The sequence below is a fragment of the Boleophthalmus pectinirostris genome, unplaced genomic scaffold (genome assembly GCF_026225935.1).
Source record: "Boleophthalmus pectinirostris isolate CB_2022bp ecotype Guang Dong unplaced genomic scaffold, ASM2622593v1 HiC_scaffold_12, whole genome shotgun sequence".
Taxonomy (NCBI): Eukaryota; Metazoa; Chordata; class Actinopteri; order Gobiiformes; family Gobiidae; genus Boleophthalmus; species Boleophthalmus pectinirostris.
In genome coordinates, this window is record NW_026571018.1 from 20350864 (window position 1) to 20367797 (window position 16934).

The 16934-nt window shown below is 40.7% G+C and overlaps 1 protein-coding gene across 3 annotated transcripts; it reads left to right on the forward strand.

Moving 5' to 3' along the window:
- The first annotated feature begins 807 nt into the window (after positions 1–807).
- ammecr1 (AMMECR nuclear protein 1) lies at positions 808–16226 on the forward strand. 3 transcript variants are annotated; one of them, XM_055148501.1, is made up of 6 exons: positions 808–2214; positions 10864–10974; positions 11105–11219; positions 11301–11391; positions 11485–11581; positions 11739–16226. In XM_055148501.1, exons 1-6 carry the CDS (start codon positions 1736–1738, stop codon positions 11851–11853), a joined length of 1008 nt encoding a protein of 335 aa, XP_055004476.1. In that variant the 5' UTR covers positions 808–1735; the 3' UTR covers positions 11854–16226. The 3 variants fall into 3 exon arrangements, with proteins under 3 accessions (XP_055004476.1, XP_055004475.1, XP_055004474.1); XM_055148500.1 differs by lacking the exons at positions 10864–10974; positions 11105–11219; positions 11301–11391; positions 11485–11581; positions 11739–16226 and adding an exon at positions 3520–10193 and having other exon boundaries at positions 2083–2214; XM_055148499.1 differs by lacking the exons at positions 808–2214; positions 10864–10974; positions 11105–11219; ... (1 more) ...; positions 11485–11581; positions 11739–16226 and adding exons at positions 2221–3377; positions 3520–10193.
- Positions 16227–16934: the final 708 nt, after the last annotated feature.

The following is a 16934-nucleotide window of genomic DNA, read 5'->3' on the forward strand; positions in this document are numbered from 1 at the left end:
GTTTTAAAGAAACACATTTTGAGACTTCGTAGCAGAGAAATCTTAATTCAGTAAACTTTGTTCAGCCTAATATTATTTCATTAAACCTACAAAACTAGCGTATATGAAACAATACAAAGGAAAAAATAATATATGTCTTAGAGTATCTCCTTCATTCAAAAGACTAAATGACTCTAAAATGAGACTAAAATGATCTGGGGGAATCTGCTGTTGTTTTAAGGGATTATATTGAATAGGCCTATAAAACTCAATGGCATATTGAACATATGATTCTTAAAAGTCATTAAAAGCAGTCGTCTTTTTGTACCAGCAAAGAATTTTCCGGTGTACCGAGGTCTACCACAGTAGTTATAATAAAGGAGTTACCATAAGATGACTAAAATATGAAGAAAAAAAAAAGAAAAGAAAAGAAAAAGAAAATCTAAACTAAGGAAATGCACATGACTTGTCAACAGAACAGAAGGCAAGCTCGATAGGCTTCCAATGGAACAAGTGAGTGATAGAGTAATGATATTTAATAGATCCAGGAAGGTAACCATGAAAGTATCCATAACAAAAGGTTTTCCTCATGGAAGTATTTATAGAAGTCTATCTATCTAGTCGATAATAAGATCTATAGAAGGATTTCCTCGATTGTTTTATTCAGTTAGCTTTCACGCCGATGCGTCCAGCGTCACGGGCACGCATGGTTTCAGAGAGAACATTTTTTATATTCCAAATGTGATTCCCCGATAAGCTACGCATTATGTGCAAAGAGTTGACGCAACCCTTTCCTGAATCCGAATCCGACGTGTCGAAGACTGCGATGCCTGTGCCCACAGACTGCTCACAGGGCTTTACCCGAACCTAGTAGCAGCTGAGAGACCGGTGCGGAGCGAGGGTTTCTGAACCCGGAGGATTTCTCACGACCCTCGGACGAAAATACTCTTCTAAATGTACCCCTTTTACGTGGATGACAACCTCCAAACAACCCTACAGTGAAAACTTTCAGCTCAGCATCTGACGTGGGGGTGTAATTGAGATTTAAGCAGGTCCAAGAGCTGGCATGATGCAGGTGCAAACTGGGCTAACGTTTGTGAAATGACGCGGTTTATTGTGCCATGCCAACTCCGCATTGTCAGATGCCATTTTCCTCTGCTTTATACCAGCGCCTCGAATGCCAACAAAGTGGGCCTGCTGTAGTGTAATTAGAAGTTCATAAGGCTGTAGCAAACTGGTGCAATGAGAGACTACGCTGTCCAAGTAGTGCGCAGATTGGGCTGAAGCCTATGGGTCCTGCGAACTGGAGCTCCAGACTTCCACTTGGAGAGGTGTGCAGCGGGGCTTCAGCGCACTGCTGTCGGCTTCACATCTGGACCGCCTGCCTGCTGTCATCTGCGGCCTGCCTGAATATTGCACTCTCTGAACTTGGTTGTTTTTAAGGGACCGACAACCTTGTTATTGGGTTAAGGAATAGGGAGGAAGATTCGGCTAGGTCAGGACTGAAACGCCGTGGTCCGGAGCTGCACTGGGCTGACGCTACCCCTCTGACCAAAACGCATGAGCTATGAGTACTGCTTAGCGTGCTCACGCATTTGGGCAGCGCAGGCGTGACATTGCAGTTCTCTCGCTATATTGGTTATTTAGTCAGACATAAAATAGCGTGAAAGTGGAGTATTGTCCGTCATACGTCTCAGCGCAGTGGGATTTGTACGTCTGGTCGGCGTTGCCCCCCGCCCTTCCCGCGGTGACGGTGATGGGTCGGAAGCGGTGTGTCGGTGCAGATTGTTCCAAGATGGCGGCCGGGTGCTGCGGGGTGAAGAAGCAGAAACTGTCGGGATCTCCCGGGTCGGGGGGTCCTGGCGGGGTGGGGGCGGGGAGCGGGGCTCTGACAGGAACCGGACATTGTGGCTCTGACTTGGGCATTGGCTCCTCGGCGACAGTAGCAGCGGCAGCGGGCAGTGTGAGCAGAGCGAACGGCCTGGGGGGAGCCGGGGGCAGTGTGAGCGGTGTTGGTAGTAGCAGCGGTAACAGCGGCGGCACAAGCACTCTGTCCCCAGCCCCGGCCGGGTACTCCTCATCCGGTCTCTCCCCAAGCCTCAGCCCAGGCTCGGGAAGTGGAGGCAGAAAGATGGTCGTCTCAGCGGAGATGTGCTGCTTCTGTTTTGACGTGCTTTATTGCCATCTTTACGGATACCAGCCCCCGAGAACACCCAGGTTTACAAACGATCCCTAGTGAGTATTAAATGTGCTCTTTTGTTGTTACTTCTGCACAGCAAAGCTCTGTGCTAAGAGACCCACAATGCCACCATAGGCGATACTCTCTTCTTATTTTAGTTCTGTATTCCCCCACAAGATACACAGTCATGGCAAACCGATAATATTCTGCAAAGAAATAAAATTGCCATAACTAGTTTATTTTGAATTGACAATCCGGGGCCTTCTCAAAGAGGAGCTTGTCCAGGCCTGGAAGTACCCTAGCAGAAAGCTAAATGTTATTGCCATTATGTGTTGTACTGACATGATTTTCTTTGCATTGATCGTGGTTGATCGACATCTGTATCTGGAGTTTGTTAAGCCTAAACAGACTTTAACACTGACTTAATGTCCGAAAACCATCGGTTGACTAACCACACTCGGAGCTAATTGCTATTAGAAGCTAACTGCTACCCCAAGTAGAAAAAGGGTGGACCAGATAAGATAACATCGCTCACAATGATAGCTTTACACGTGCAGCCCCTGTTTCCCAACAAGACAAAATAAATGTCCGACATACAAACTTATGATGTTGTCATCGATGGTTTAAGTTTTAATAGTTGGTTTCAATGAACTTTGTATGGCCACACTCGGCTAGCTGTGTAGGCTAGGTCTGCTAAGGGCCCTCTCGGTAGATGCCAGTTAATATTTAATTTAAGCCTTTTTTCTTGTACTTGTATGTCTCCTCACATGCATATTCACATATTCATTTGATCAGTCCTAAAGCTTGCAATGTCACTTGGCACAGAGAAATGACAACCAGACAAGGCTTTTTGGTTGATTAAAAAAATAAATCGGCCCGTCATAGCATCTATTAACAAAGAAATGCTAAGCTTCGCTATTTCCCTCGGCTCTGTGCGAGTTCCTGGGGATGAGAAATAGGTTGGTGACCATAAACACACTATTTGTGTAAAGGTCAAGTTAGCTCTTATATACATTAACACGCAGTTTGTGGCATTTAATTGTAAGGTTGCGCTTTTATTTTGGTGACTTCCGGTGTGAACGGAAGTGAAGGAAAAAACGTTAGCTTGTTATAAAGAAACGACGCACAGTAAACACGGTAACGTTAATAGTGAAAATCAAAACAACGGAGAAAAGTTATATACAACAAAGTAAAGATCGACAGTCGACAGAGGAACAAGGTTTGTTTGACTTGGTAATGTATATTTGAACTTCTTGTCACTTGTATCAAATTAATGTTAAATATGGATAATGATTAAGCAATGTAATGACCTAGTGATGCTGTAATCGTATGGTAATTGCTGTTATTTTGTTCTTGTCTAGTTCTTGCGTTGGTTCTATGACACGGCAAGAAAAGATTAAAAGTCATTTAACCATCAGTTCAGGCCTTCTCAGTTCGATTGGATGCTACAGTAAGAGCTTGACCACCGCCACTTCGCTGTACCACGACGGGTCATGGTTTCACAGTAACTCCCGCAACGTCCAGCAGGTGGCAGCAGATGGTCAGAAGACAAAACGGTTAACGGTATAAGGAAATTAAAGAGGAAAATGGAGAATATACAAGACGAAAATCTAACAGACATTAATGAACAAATGTTAAGTGAGCAAAATAAGATTCAGAGTACACCAATACCACGACGTTCTGAAAGAGAAAAAATGCCAACCGCAAAAATGGCTGCTTATCAAAGGGAAGAAATTAGTAAAAAGGAAAAGAGACTCTTAACTCTGTATGAACAGTGGAAACAAGAGAAAGTTTAAAACAGGACATCTCAGAAAAGGAAATGTCAGATCTTGCAGATATATTAGAGCAAAAGAGAGATGATCTGTTAACACAATACACTGAAATGAGAGGTCACATAGCACCTTCATCTGACATAAGGAGAAAAACTGATGCATGTGAAGCAGTAACTCATGACATTGTGAAGATCATTCTGGAAAGAATTAGTAGTATTGATGGAGATTTTGATGCAGAACGTGAAGGCAAACGTTTGCATGGACTATTAAAGCATGATTACGCCCGGTCCATCTATGGTTCAACCGCAGCATCAAATCACAGCCAAAGTTCTTCCACTTCATGCCTCGCCGTGAAACGAGCCGATGCTGCAGCAGATCTTGCAGTAAAAGAAGCACAGTACAGAGCAGTACAAGAAGAAGAAAGACAAAAGGAAAGGATTAAAGCTCTAGAAGAGGAGCACATGAAACAAATGGCCATTCAAATATCAGAGTTGGAACGCTTAAGAGCTGAAAAGGAAGTTGAAGCAGCTCGTGCCAGGTTGGAAGCCTACAGCCAAGAGTTATCACAGCTCGATGATATAAAGTCAGTGAAAAGTGAACAGGTGAGCCCAGAGTACTCACCCAGAAAGACTGCCCCACCTTTTACCTTACCTGCACCAACAGCTCCCCCTAGTGTCAACCAGCTTGCACAGGCTGTGCAAGACAGCATAAAAATGAACAGACTTCCCACACCAGAGCCAACGATGTTCAGTGGCGAGCCGATAAAGTTCATTGAATGGAAATCCACTTTCACGTCTCTTATTGAACAAAATGGCATCTCAGCAGCAGACAAACTGTACTATCTCAAAAGATATGCGACCGGCCCAGCTCGTAAATGCCTTGAAGGGACTTTCTTTAGAAATGATGAAGAGGCTTATAGGGATGCCTGGAAAAAAATGAATCAAAGGTACGGCCAGCCATTTGTGATTCAAAAAGCAGTTAGAGAAAAGTTATCTAACTGGCCAAAAATACAATCTAAAGACGCCGATGGGCTAAGGGACTTTGCAGACTTTGTAAATGCATGCATGCTTGCTATGCCTCATGTAAAAGGATTACAGATACTCAACGATTGCGAAGAAAATCAGAAACTGTTACGCAAACTACCAGACTGGATAAATGCGAGATGGAACAGGCATGTGACAAAGACACTTATGGAGTGCGTATACATGCACATCAGTATCCCGGTTATTAGCCATACCCCGGTTATGTCAGTATTCGGGTTACTGCGTATACATGCACCATCAAGAAACCGGGATACTCAAAAAACCCGATCATAACCGGGTTATTGATGTGCATGTATACGCACTCATGGACGGGTGTGAGTTTCCCAGCTTGAGCGATTTTGCCTCATTCCTCTCCCTTGAAGCAGAAGTCGCATGCAACCCAGTCACCTCCATACATGCACTTCACTTCACTGAAACAAATGGTGATAGAAGAAACACAAAGGAAATCAAAAGGAATAAGGCAAGTGCATTTAACACAAACATAACTGAACAAGGTGACAATAGAGTATAGAATGAAAACACACAGTGGCTCTTCATGCATGTTGTGTCAAGAGATGCATCCTCTTCACAAGTGTCCAAACATTCTGAAAATGTCTCTAGAAAACAGAAAGGAATATGTAAAGGACAATAAGCTTTGTTATGGATGTTTGAAACCAGGGCACAGTGCTAAGGACTGCAGACGCCGCCTCAATTTGAAACTTGCCATAAAAGACACCCAACCTGTCTTCATGATGAAAATTACAGCATCGGACTGCAGAGAGAAACACAAGGTCATGAGAGCACAAACAATGCAACACAAAGTAACTCACCTGAAACAGCCACAGCCATGTCACTGAATGTAGCCAGAGCAGAGCATACAGTCACTACCTCAATGATAGTGCCAGTGTGGGTGTCAACTGCTACTAACCCACAAAAAGAAAAACTAGTCTATGCGTTACTAGACACGCAGAGTGACACGGTCTTTATCGATCAGGAAGTAACAAGTGAACTGAAGGCAGAGGTGTGCCCAGTGAAACTCAAGCTAACTACAATGATGGGTAAAAATGCAGTTGTAAGCAGCGGAAAGGTGTGTGATCTTCTTGTGAGAGGTTACAATTCAGCAACTGTGATAAGGCTTCCCATTGCTTACACAAAGAACTACATACCTGCAAACAGGGAACACATGCCGACATGTGAAACAGCCAAATTGTGGAAGCATTTGTTACCCATTGTCGATGAAGTTCCGCCGCTCCTCAGCTGTGAAGTAAGTCTTCTCATTGGTTATACCTGTCCGAGAGCTCTAGCGCCAAGACAAGTACTCCTAGGCAAAGACAATGAGCCATATGCTATTCAAACTGATTTAGGATGGATCATAGTTGGTAACTCAATGCCTGGCAATGATACAGACACAACAAGTAGTCTCTGTCACAGAGTAACCATCAAAGAAATACCCCCATCCACCCCTGCTGATGCAATATGTGCTCTAGAAAAGGACTTCAGAGAAACTGAGAGAAATGAAAAAAACTGTGTCTCAAGAAGATCTCATGTTCCTTGAGAAACTTGAAGAAGGCATAACAGAGACTGAACATGGACATTACGAAATGCCATTGCCATTCAAGGAAAGGCCGCAAATGCCCAATAACAGACAACTTGCCGAAAGCAGACTCAATCAGCTCAAACGAAAACTCATGCGGGATGAAAGATACAAAAGAGACTATGTCATGTACATGAATGACATCATCAAAAGAGGTGATGCAGAAGAGACTGATGATAATGGACCAGCAGGTGAAACGTGGTACATACCGCACCACGGCATCTATCATCCAAAGAAACCAGAGCGGCTGCGTGTGGTGTTTGACTGCTCAGCTAAACACAAAGGTACATGTCTTAATGAACATTTACTGAACGGCCCTGACGTGATTAACAATCTAACTGGTGTACTTGTGCGCTTTCGACAACATCAAATAGCTTTAATGTGTGACATAGAAAAGATGTTCCACCAGTTCAAAGTCAGTGCAAATGATCGCAACTACTTACGGTTCTTGAGGTGGTAAGATGGTGACTTTAGTAAATCACCTCAAGCATACAGGATGACAGTACATCTCTTTGGCGCTGTTTTGTCACCCGGCTGTGCAAACTATGGACTCAAATATTTAGCCAAAGAAAACAGCCTTGAGTATCCTGTAGGTGCACAGTTCATTGCCAGAGACTTTTATGTAGATGACGGAGTCACAAGTGTTGAGACAGTCAAAGATGCTGTACAGCTATCTAAAGAAGCACGTAAGCTATGTGCAAAAGGTGGACTAAGGCTACGCAAGTTCGTGTCCAACAACAGTGTTGTTCTAAACAGCATCCCAGCTTTGGAACATGCAACTGACACAAAAACAAAGGACTTAACATTCAGTGAAATACAAACAGAAAGAGCACTCGGCATTCATTGGAACATAGAAAAGGATTGTTTCACTTTCAACATTGCAATAAAAGACCAACCCCCTACCAGGCGCGGCATTTTGTCCACAGTCGCAGCAATATACGACCCCTTGGGATTCATTGCTCCATATGTGCTCAATGGCAAAAGAATCCTCCAAGAAATGTGTCGACAAGGAACAGACTGGGACAGTCCATTACCTGAACATCTCAAGCCACGGTGGGAGAGCTGGAAACAAGATCTAAATGATCTGAAAAGGTTGCAAATAAACAGATGTTATGTTCCTGTAACATTTGGACATGTCATAAAAAGGGAACTGCATCACTTTTCCGATGCAAGCACATCAGGATATGGACAATGTTCTTACTTAAGACTGATTAACAAAAACAAAGATGTTCACTGTAGCTTTATTATGGGCAAAGCGCGTGTCTCTCCCACAAAGGTCACCACTATTCCAAGGTTAGAACTGTCCGCGGCTACAGTATCTGTCACAGTAAGCAATATGCTAAAGGAAGAACTACTCTATGAAGATGTGGAGGAGTTCTTTTGGACAGACTCAAAGGTCACTTTGGGGTACATAAGTAATGAAGTTTTCACACGTTTGTCGCTAACAGAGTACAAAAGATCAACAATACCACACCACAACAATGGTTTTATGTACCTACCTGTGAAAACCCCGCTGACGTCGCATCAAGAGGCACAACAGTAAATGAGCTGCTGTCATCCAACTGGCTTACTATCAAACTTCCAATAGGAGACCCAGAGGTGAGAAAAGTGCAGACACTAAACACACAAACTTCAGAGCATAAAAGTCTCAGCGACCATCTCACCAAGTTCTCATCCTGGTCCCGTGCGGTCAGCGCTGTAGCACGTCTCAAAAGATATCTGCTCAAGGACAGATCAAGGTGACTTACTACTGTCACTGAGAGGCAAAATGCAGAAATCATAATCATTAAAGATCTTCAAAGACAAGCATACTCAAACGAAATTGTGTCACTGATCAAAGGAAAAGCATTACCAACGAACAATAAAATGCATAACTTGGATCTCTTCTTGGATAAAGACAAAGTGCTCAAGGTGGGAGGAAGGCTACTTCACTCATCGCTTCCAAACTCATTCAAACATCCGACTGTCATTCCAAGAGGACACCATATCACAAAGCTGATAATTGCTCACTGTCACGAAAGAGGTCAGTCATCAAGGAAAAGGCTTCACAATGAATGAAATAAGGTCCAGTGGCTATTGGATACCAAAACTAAGTCAGACAGTATCATCCTACATTTGGCAGTGTGTGCATTGTCGGAAACTACGCAGACTTGTGGAAGGACAAAAAATTAGTGATCTCCCCGTTGAAAGAGTTGAATGTTCTCCACCTTTCACATACTGTGGTATGGAAGTTTTCGGCCCATTCATGACCAAACAGGCAAGAAAAGAACACAAAAGGTATTGTCTCATTTTCACATGTTTCTATTCGCGAGCTGTACATGTAGAAATGTTAGAAGACCTGTCTACAGATGCTTTTATTAATGGACTAAGGTGCTTTATTGCTTTAAGAGGCTCTGTCAGACAGATAAAATGTGATCAGGGTACTAATTTTGTTGGTGCCAAAAATGAACTAAATGCAGCTCAGGATGAAATACACTGACAAACTGACATTCTTTCTTGCTGAAAAACAGTGTGATTTTGTTCTTTACACACCTCATGCTAGTCACGCAGGTGGAGTATGGGAATGGCAAATATGGACTCTGAGGAACGTTCTCAATGCCACCTTAGCTCTCATAAAAGGACGGCTCACCGACTCATCCCTCAGAACCTTCTTATACGAAGCAGCTGCAATAGTAAACAGCCGTCCACTGACAACCGACAATCTCAATGATCCAAACAGCCTGGAACCACTAATCCCAAATCACCTCGTCACTATGAAAACCACAACAGCATTGCCTCCTCCAGGACATTTTGTTAAAGAAGACTTGTATGCACAAAAACGCTGGTGTCAAGAACAATTTTGGAGCAGATGGAAGAAAGAATATCTTCACAATATCATGGTCTGGCAGCGATGGCACATGCCTAAAAGAAATATGCAGACAGGCGACGTAGTGATGGACAAGGATGAAACTCAACCGCGGGCCCAGTGGAGACTTGGTAGAGTCTTAGACACTGTAACAAACAGATTCAGATGGACTTGAAAGGTTAAAATTGCTTTTGCAGACAGAAATCTCAGCAACAAGGGTGTACGTTTGCATAAAATGTCTATAGTGGAACGCCCAGTTCATAAGTTAGTTCTACTGCTAGAAGGTTAAGAAAAGTGATGGTACACAATCTAAATGTGCTGAAATGTTGAAGTTTTTACATGTTGTTTACTTAGTTGTTATTGTTGGTTGAATTGAGAAATTATTTGTGTTTTATTTTGTGTTTGTAAACAGCAAATAATTTGGTGGGAGTGTAAAGGTCAAGTTAGCTCTTATATACATTAACACGCAGTTTATGGCATTTAATTGTAAGGTTGCGCTTTTATTTTGGTGACTTCCGGTGTGAACGGAAGTGAAGGAAAAAACGTTAGCTTGTTATAAAGAAACGATGCACAGTAAACACGGCAACGTTAATAGTGAAAATCAAAACAACGGAGAAAAGTTATATAAAACAAAGTAAAGATAGCTACAGTCGACAGGGGAACAAGGTTTGTTTGACTTGTTAATGTATATTTGAACTTCTTGTCATTTGTATCAAATTAATGTTAAATATGGATAACGGTTAAGCAATGTAATGACCTAGTGATGCTGTAATCGTATGGTAATTACTGTTATTTTGTTCTTGTCTAGTTCTTACGTTGGTTCTATGACACGGCAAGGAAAGATTAAAAGTCATTTAACCATCAGTTCTGGCCTTCTCAGTTCGACTGGATGCTACAATTTGGATGACAGGAATACTTTTCAAGTTAAAAACTTTAAAGACTCTTCCTATCTCCAAGGTGCAGTCAATATCTGGGAGACAGAGCTTTGTTTGTTTTTTGTTATCTGAAAACAGCTGATCAGTTGTTTGTTGTCCTTGTGTATATTCATAGAAATAAGCACACTTTACATTTCCTACACAACTGTTAATGAGAATTTAAATATGCAAATAGGTCTTTCACTTAAAATTACTAAATGTTCAGACCATCAGACCATAATTTTAATTGGGTTAACAACATGACCTATGACCCAATTTTTTCACTCCAGTACTTGTTGTATTTGCACACAGTCTCACAAATGTGAGGCAGTGACCTCAGTATGTCCTTAAGAAATGCATTGTCACATCACTTTACTTAGATAAGTGTAGTGGTCAGTTTTGTTGGGGTGCCTTTGGATGAGGCTTATTGTTGACATATTCTATTTATAATATTAGAGTTAAGCTAAATTTTAGTGTTCGGTTCTTAATTCTGAAGGAAACCTGACTTTAAATTACTCTTAAACCACAAACCAAGCACTTCATCTTTCTGTGTTTCAGCCCACTGTTTGTCACATGGAAAATAGGCAGAGACAAACGGTTGAGGGGTTGTATAGGTACATTTTCTGCCATGAATCTGCACTCAGGACTCAGGGAGTACACCCTTACCAGGTAAGCAATCGTTGTGACACTATTTCATTTAAACAGCACATGCATATAGTCTTATAGATTATATGCATTTGTCACAGGATTGTGCTTTGTAAGCATTGCTCTCTTGTTTTTTTGTTCATCTGAAATATAGTGCCCTTAAAGACAGCCGCTTTCCCCCAATGACAAGGGATGAGCTGCCTCGCCTCTTCTGCTCAGTGTCTCTTCTCACCAACTTTGAAGATGTCGGTGATTACCTTGACTGGGAGGTAGCACATTTTATTAAACTTATTTAATATATCTTTGGCTTTAACTCCGGAATTACATGAGATGAAATACTTCTATTCTAGGTGGGTGTTCACGGTATTAGGATAGAGTTTTTCAATGAAAAAGGATCAAAGCGCACAGCCACCTACCTACCAGAGGTTGCAAAGGAGCAAGGTGAGCTTGGTGTATTCAGTGTAATTTGTATTTATTTGTCACCGTATATGTTATTGGAAACTTGAATTTTGTTGTACAAATTCCCTTGCCAAGGTTGGGACCACATTCAAACCATAGATTCCTTACTTCGAAAGGGAGGTTACAAAGCTCCCATCACAAATGATTTCAGGAAGACCATTAAGTTAACCAGGTAAGATGCACAATAATCCATTTTAAACCTTTATTATTTTCTGTCCTCTCAAAAAAACAACCAACGGTATTTCAAAATTCTGCCAGTTTTCTGATATTTTTTGTGACCTGGTGCTACCATAGTCAGCAGCATCTCTTTACACCTTTCCTGTTCTTAGGTACCGTAGCGAGAAGATGACAATGGCTTATGCAGAATACATCGCCCACCGCCAACATCACCACTACCAGAATGGCATTGGGCACCCTCTACCACCCTACAACCATTATTCCTGACAGCGAGCCGCATGACCAATCATTGGACCTCTCCGCGGACCTTTTCCCAGGAGAGCCTGCCCCCTCCTGGTCTAGCTATTTCTACTACTGTACCATTTTATGATGATTGTTTCCGTTGCCATGCTGGCCGTCGTTAAGACAGTGACATGGCAACGGGTGGCAACAGAGCATCATCTGATCAGGCAAGAATATCTAAGTTTTTTCATTTTGGGTTTGCCTGTGGCTACTTATTGCAGCATATATATGTATATCCATAACCCCTGTCATTCATTGAATAGATTTTATTAACCCTTTTAACCACACCTAATGAGGTGTTTAATTCTGTGGATGGAAAGAAGTCTCTTAAGATGACTAATATTTTTAGGCTTTGCTACCATTTAACATACTAAGCATAACAATTTTGTTTATATTTTCTTTTTATTAATAAAACATATATACCATGTAGCAAGGCAACTGCAGTTCCCAAAGGCTGTGTCTTATCTATAGATTCCTCTCAAAAAATAGATTGATTGGTGAGGTTGGTTTAGCTTTGTAGTGTTGTAGTTTGAAGTTGAACTTTATATATTTGGATTTGTATTTTCCAAAGTTGAGATTGTAGAATTGTGATGGCTCTCAAACAGCGGCTGCTGGTATTTTCTTTATGGAGCTCACAATCACTTAATGTAAATCTGTGTGTGGATAAAGACACCGGCCTTTCATAAAATGAAATGTAGTAGTCTATTAGAAATTATATTATTCGCCCAACAAGTCGTGACCATTCAGTTTTGTATTTGTGAAGAAACCAGTCCATCTTGAACACAGATTTTTTCAATTTACTTCAGTCTTAAAGTCAAATCTGAAAGAAGCCATTTACTCTGATAATCATGTCAGCACAAGTGATTCAAGTGGAAGAAAAATGCAACAGATAGGCCATCCTCTCCCTTTAGGAGTGCCTACCTTTGATTTAAAAAGTGGAGGGTTTGCCGTTTTACAGGTGTTGGTACTGTGCCGATGCAATGCTTTGACTGAAACTGACAGGGAGGTTCTGACTTCTTAAAGCCATATTTTCTTGTTTCACACCTATATGGGGTTGCATTGCCGGTCAGCTATTGAATATGGTTGATCTGTGAATACAAATCTACCAGCCCTCATCGTACTCACCTGTACCTCCATTTGTCCAGGCCATTGATCCTGTGGCATTTTGTTGTAGAAAGTTTGTCTTACCTTTCAGATTTCTAGATAACCATTAACACTAGAAAAAAAACAAAAAACCTTGATGTACACAAATAGTCTTTTTAAATGTAATACACCCCTGAACGTACACCAAGTTTGTGAAATACTTGTCATATAGCAATGCATGTCATTTTGTCTGTGCAAACTCACACAGTAGCAGTTACACAGCTGTGGAGTTGGTCATTGAAAGCAGCATTTCCAGTCTTCTAAATGTAGTCTAAATTCTGCAGATTGAGGAAAAAATATTACTTTCCTTTGAATAGATTGAAGAAAACACCTTTTAAATTGTATCAAATTTCTGCATAGGATTAAATGTTTTACCATCAAGGTCTACAACACAAAGGCATGACTTGAGAAGCCATTGCCATCCAATAGACCTTTTGTTACTTGTCATGGCCACACACACACAATGGCTGGGTTTAATAATGAGAATTTCCAGGTGATCTGCTTGCTTTGGGCGTTTTGGTTTTAGCTCTGCAAACTGGAATTTTTGAGAGGTTCTTGTTACTTAACCAAGATCTTTGTTTGTAACAGCCTTTACTAACTGACATGTTATTTTTCTTTATGCAAAAATTTCAAGGGCTTTTGGCACTCCATCCACAGTAACCAGAAATGACCCAATTTAAGTTGTGTTGCCTTAAGAGAATAATTTAATAATTGGTGAACCAGTAGATGATGATTACTGTTCCTCTGCCCTGTTTACACCACAATTGAAATGTATGAGAATGTGTTGACTATGAAAGCCTGCAGCCTCTTTTCTGTCTTATTCAGCTGCTGGGCCTCTGTAAAGTAATGCTGCGACCTGCTGGTGCACAAATATTCCAACATTGCCGCCAGTGTGAATGTGATCTGAAGACACTACACAAGGAACAGTAGACATTCATTTTCTGGTCCATTAATCACAGCACAACCTGAATTTCTCTGCTGCAAAACCAAATTTATCATGCTCTTTTACATGTTATTGTATATACATGCAATGTGTCTACTTGCATGTATGTATCAGTATGAGACCTATGGTTATATCCATATGCTTGATCTATGGCTTAGACACTCTTACCCATTAAGAGATTTAAAATATGGTGCTATCAGACCTCATATTGGGGTGGTCACTACTCGTGACTGGTCATGCGGACTCATTCTTCATATCATATATACTTTAAGATGCTACGTGTAAGATTTTCTCTCCAGTATTTTGCTGTGAAGTGAATTATGGCGGCACACTTTGTTACACATCTTATGACTGTCACGAGCAAGTTGTAGCCCCTAGAATCTCTGTCCATTGTGGGATTTGGAATCAATTCCCTATGGGAAAAACAGAAAAGTCCTAGGAGCATACATGTCTATGGGGCTATCGAATGTACTGTTATTAGGATCTTGCAGCGACATACGGAGAGAGAAAATCCTATGTGTTACCTTTAATATCCTTGATATATGCAGATTTGTTTAACAGGTGTTTTTGTTTCAGTGCAAGTCAACACCCTGCAGGTTTGAAAGGACAAGAAGTCACACATTGACCCTCTCCCTGTTTACTCCCCACACTGTGGCCCAACCTCATGGCCTTGTTTGTTAAGATGTGAGACATGTTGTTAGCTAGATTGTAACCGTAGTAACAGCCGTTGCCTTTCCCGAAAGACTGGATGGTGTTTTTCCTCAAAGCACATCCACAGTTTTCTTCTAGCTGCTGAATTCTTTGACCTCCTCAGAAGGTCCTGTTATTGTTGAAGGAAGCACCTCATGGCGGGGACACCGTTATTATTGTTGTTTTACTCGTCATAGAGTTGCAGTACTTATGAACTGTTGAAAGCATTGATACCTCATGGGACAGTATGGGACGGCAATAGTAGTTTGTTGTAGCAGATTGAGTTTTGGTTCCATACCAGGGTTAGAGTTCAGCCTCAGCAGTTCCTGACGTGTCATTCTCATGTTTCGGGGAATGCTCGAGCTTGTGTTACCTTCGTATGTTCGACTGAACCAAAGATGCCAGCGGCCATGCCCATATGCTGCTCTTCAGGCCTGGCTTCCTGTCCTTCCAAAACCACCCTGCATATGACAAAATGTTCTGTGTTGTTTCTTTGTGTGTGATTTATTCAAATGTCTTGATTTATTGAGCAACCCGGTTATTCAATGAATTTCATTGAGTCTGTCTCTGGAGCTTTACTAGCTCCTTGGATGGTTTGTTATGGTTGCAAATGTTACTTGTTTTGTTTATTGTTATTATTTTTAATATTATTGTTGCTATAATTTACAAAAATGAAAATCCCATGGTGTGCCTCCTAGCTTTATGGGTTTCTAAATGTTTTTTTCCCTGAAGACCAGCAGTTATACTTTGTATAAAAGATGGATTTTTTTCCTTATTTTTTATGCCATTAAAGATGAAAAGCCTGTTTTCTTTACTCTGGACCCAGTAGCTGCACTGGTATACAATCGCACTGATAGAAGACTAAAAAAGAAGAATCAATAATAATGACAGATAAAATAAGAACTACAATAAACTTGTGTTGAGACTTTTATTAAAAAAAAGACAAAAACAACATTAAAAAAAAAAAAAGAAAATGACTGTTTTTGTACATCAAAATGAATTCTTTTCAAATGAATATTTTGGATCTAGTTTAAAATTATTTTAGTGGTTTTCTATGTTTTGAAATGTTTGGGACACTGACTACTAAGAAGTGTCACTGTAAAAAATGACATTTTCAGTTGCAGTGGCCCGATGGGCTGGGAGGGTTACCTGGTGTAGCTCCTTGTACCAACTTGTTTTTTTGTTTTTGTTTTTTAATTATTATTTCCATTTTGAATCTTTGATTCTCTGCTTTAATAACTTGAAAAATGTTGATGGAATAATATGAACTGGGAATTTCAAGCTCACCCCCTGTAGAGCTAGACCCTTCCTCCTTCCCTAATGAATTGCTGTTTGTGTGAGACTTGAAACGGGCATTTATAATGACGGTATGACTCCAAACTGAAACACACAACAAAAAAAGTGCAAAAGAAGAAAAAATATTTTTACCCAAAAAAAAAAGGGGGGGAGCGGGAAGAAAAATATATAGATGGGTTATTTGAGTATGTAAGCAATGGCTGTGAAGATGTAGTTTTAAACATTGTTATTACCTTTTAAAAATCATTTATTCAATAAAAATTAAAAAAATCAGTTGTAAAGCAAATCTGTTTTGGCCTTTTTTTTTTTTTTTTTTTTTTACTAAGCCTGTATTCATATTAGTACAAAGTAATAGTACACATGACCATGCTAGGTAAAGTTAGTTATGATCTCGAACACTGATTTCATTTCTGTTCTTGACTGCTATTCTAAAGGAAAAAAACAAAAAACACTTGATTCCTTCACACTGCAGATAAATCCTCTGCAAATATTCTCATGAGATTTAAGACACTGATTGTTTCACTCAGTAGACCTTGTCACATTGTATCAATAGACTGCCTATAGCTGCTATAACACACGCAACGAAGTAACAAAACGGGCCAGTGGTTATTTGTGCTGACATGAGCAACACTACGGCATTATATAGTAGGCAGTTACTTACATTTGATTGATTTGATAAGATTATTACAGTGTATCTAAAACTTTAACTTAAGTACCATAGCCTGTGTTTGATACACATAAGCTAATGACAGCAGCTACCTTAGGCTTCACCATAAACTAGTTGAAAAGTCTGAAAATAGAATAGGCAATACTCTGAAGAGGCTACCATACCATGCACACATGAACCCGATGGCCCCTGTAAACTGTGTGTGAACTAAAGTCAATGAACTCACTGCTCTCACATTCACAGAACCCACTGACTCACATGGCAACCAATGTTTTCAACCCTAGTTCATTCAGTTGTGATTGTAGTTCCTTTTTGAAAACGGTAAAA

What these genes read in the sequence shown, in the direction of transcription:
- ammecr1 (XM_055148500.1), top strand. Translation starts at nt 3,978, where the DNA reads ATGTCAGATCTTGCAGATATATTAGAGCAAAAGAGAGATGATCTGTTA.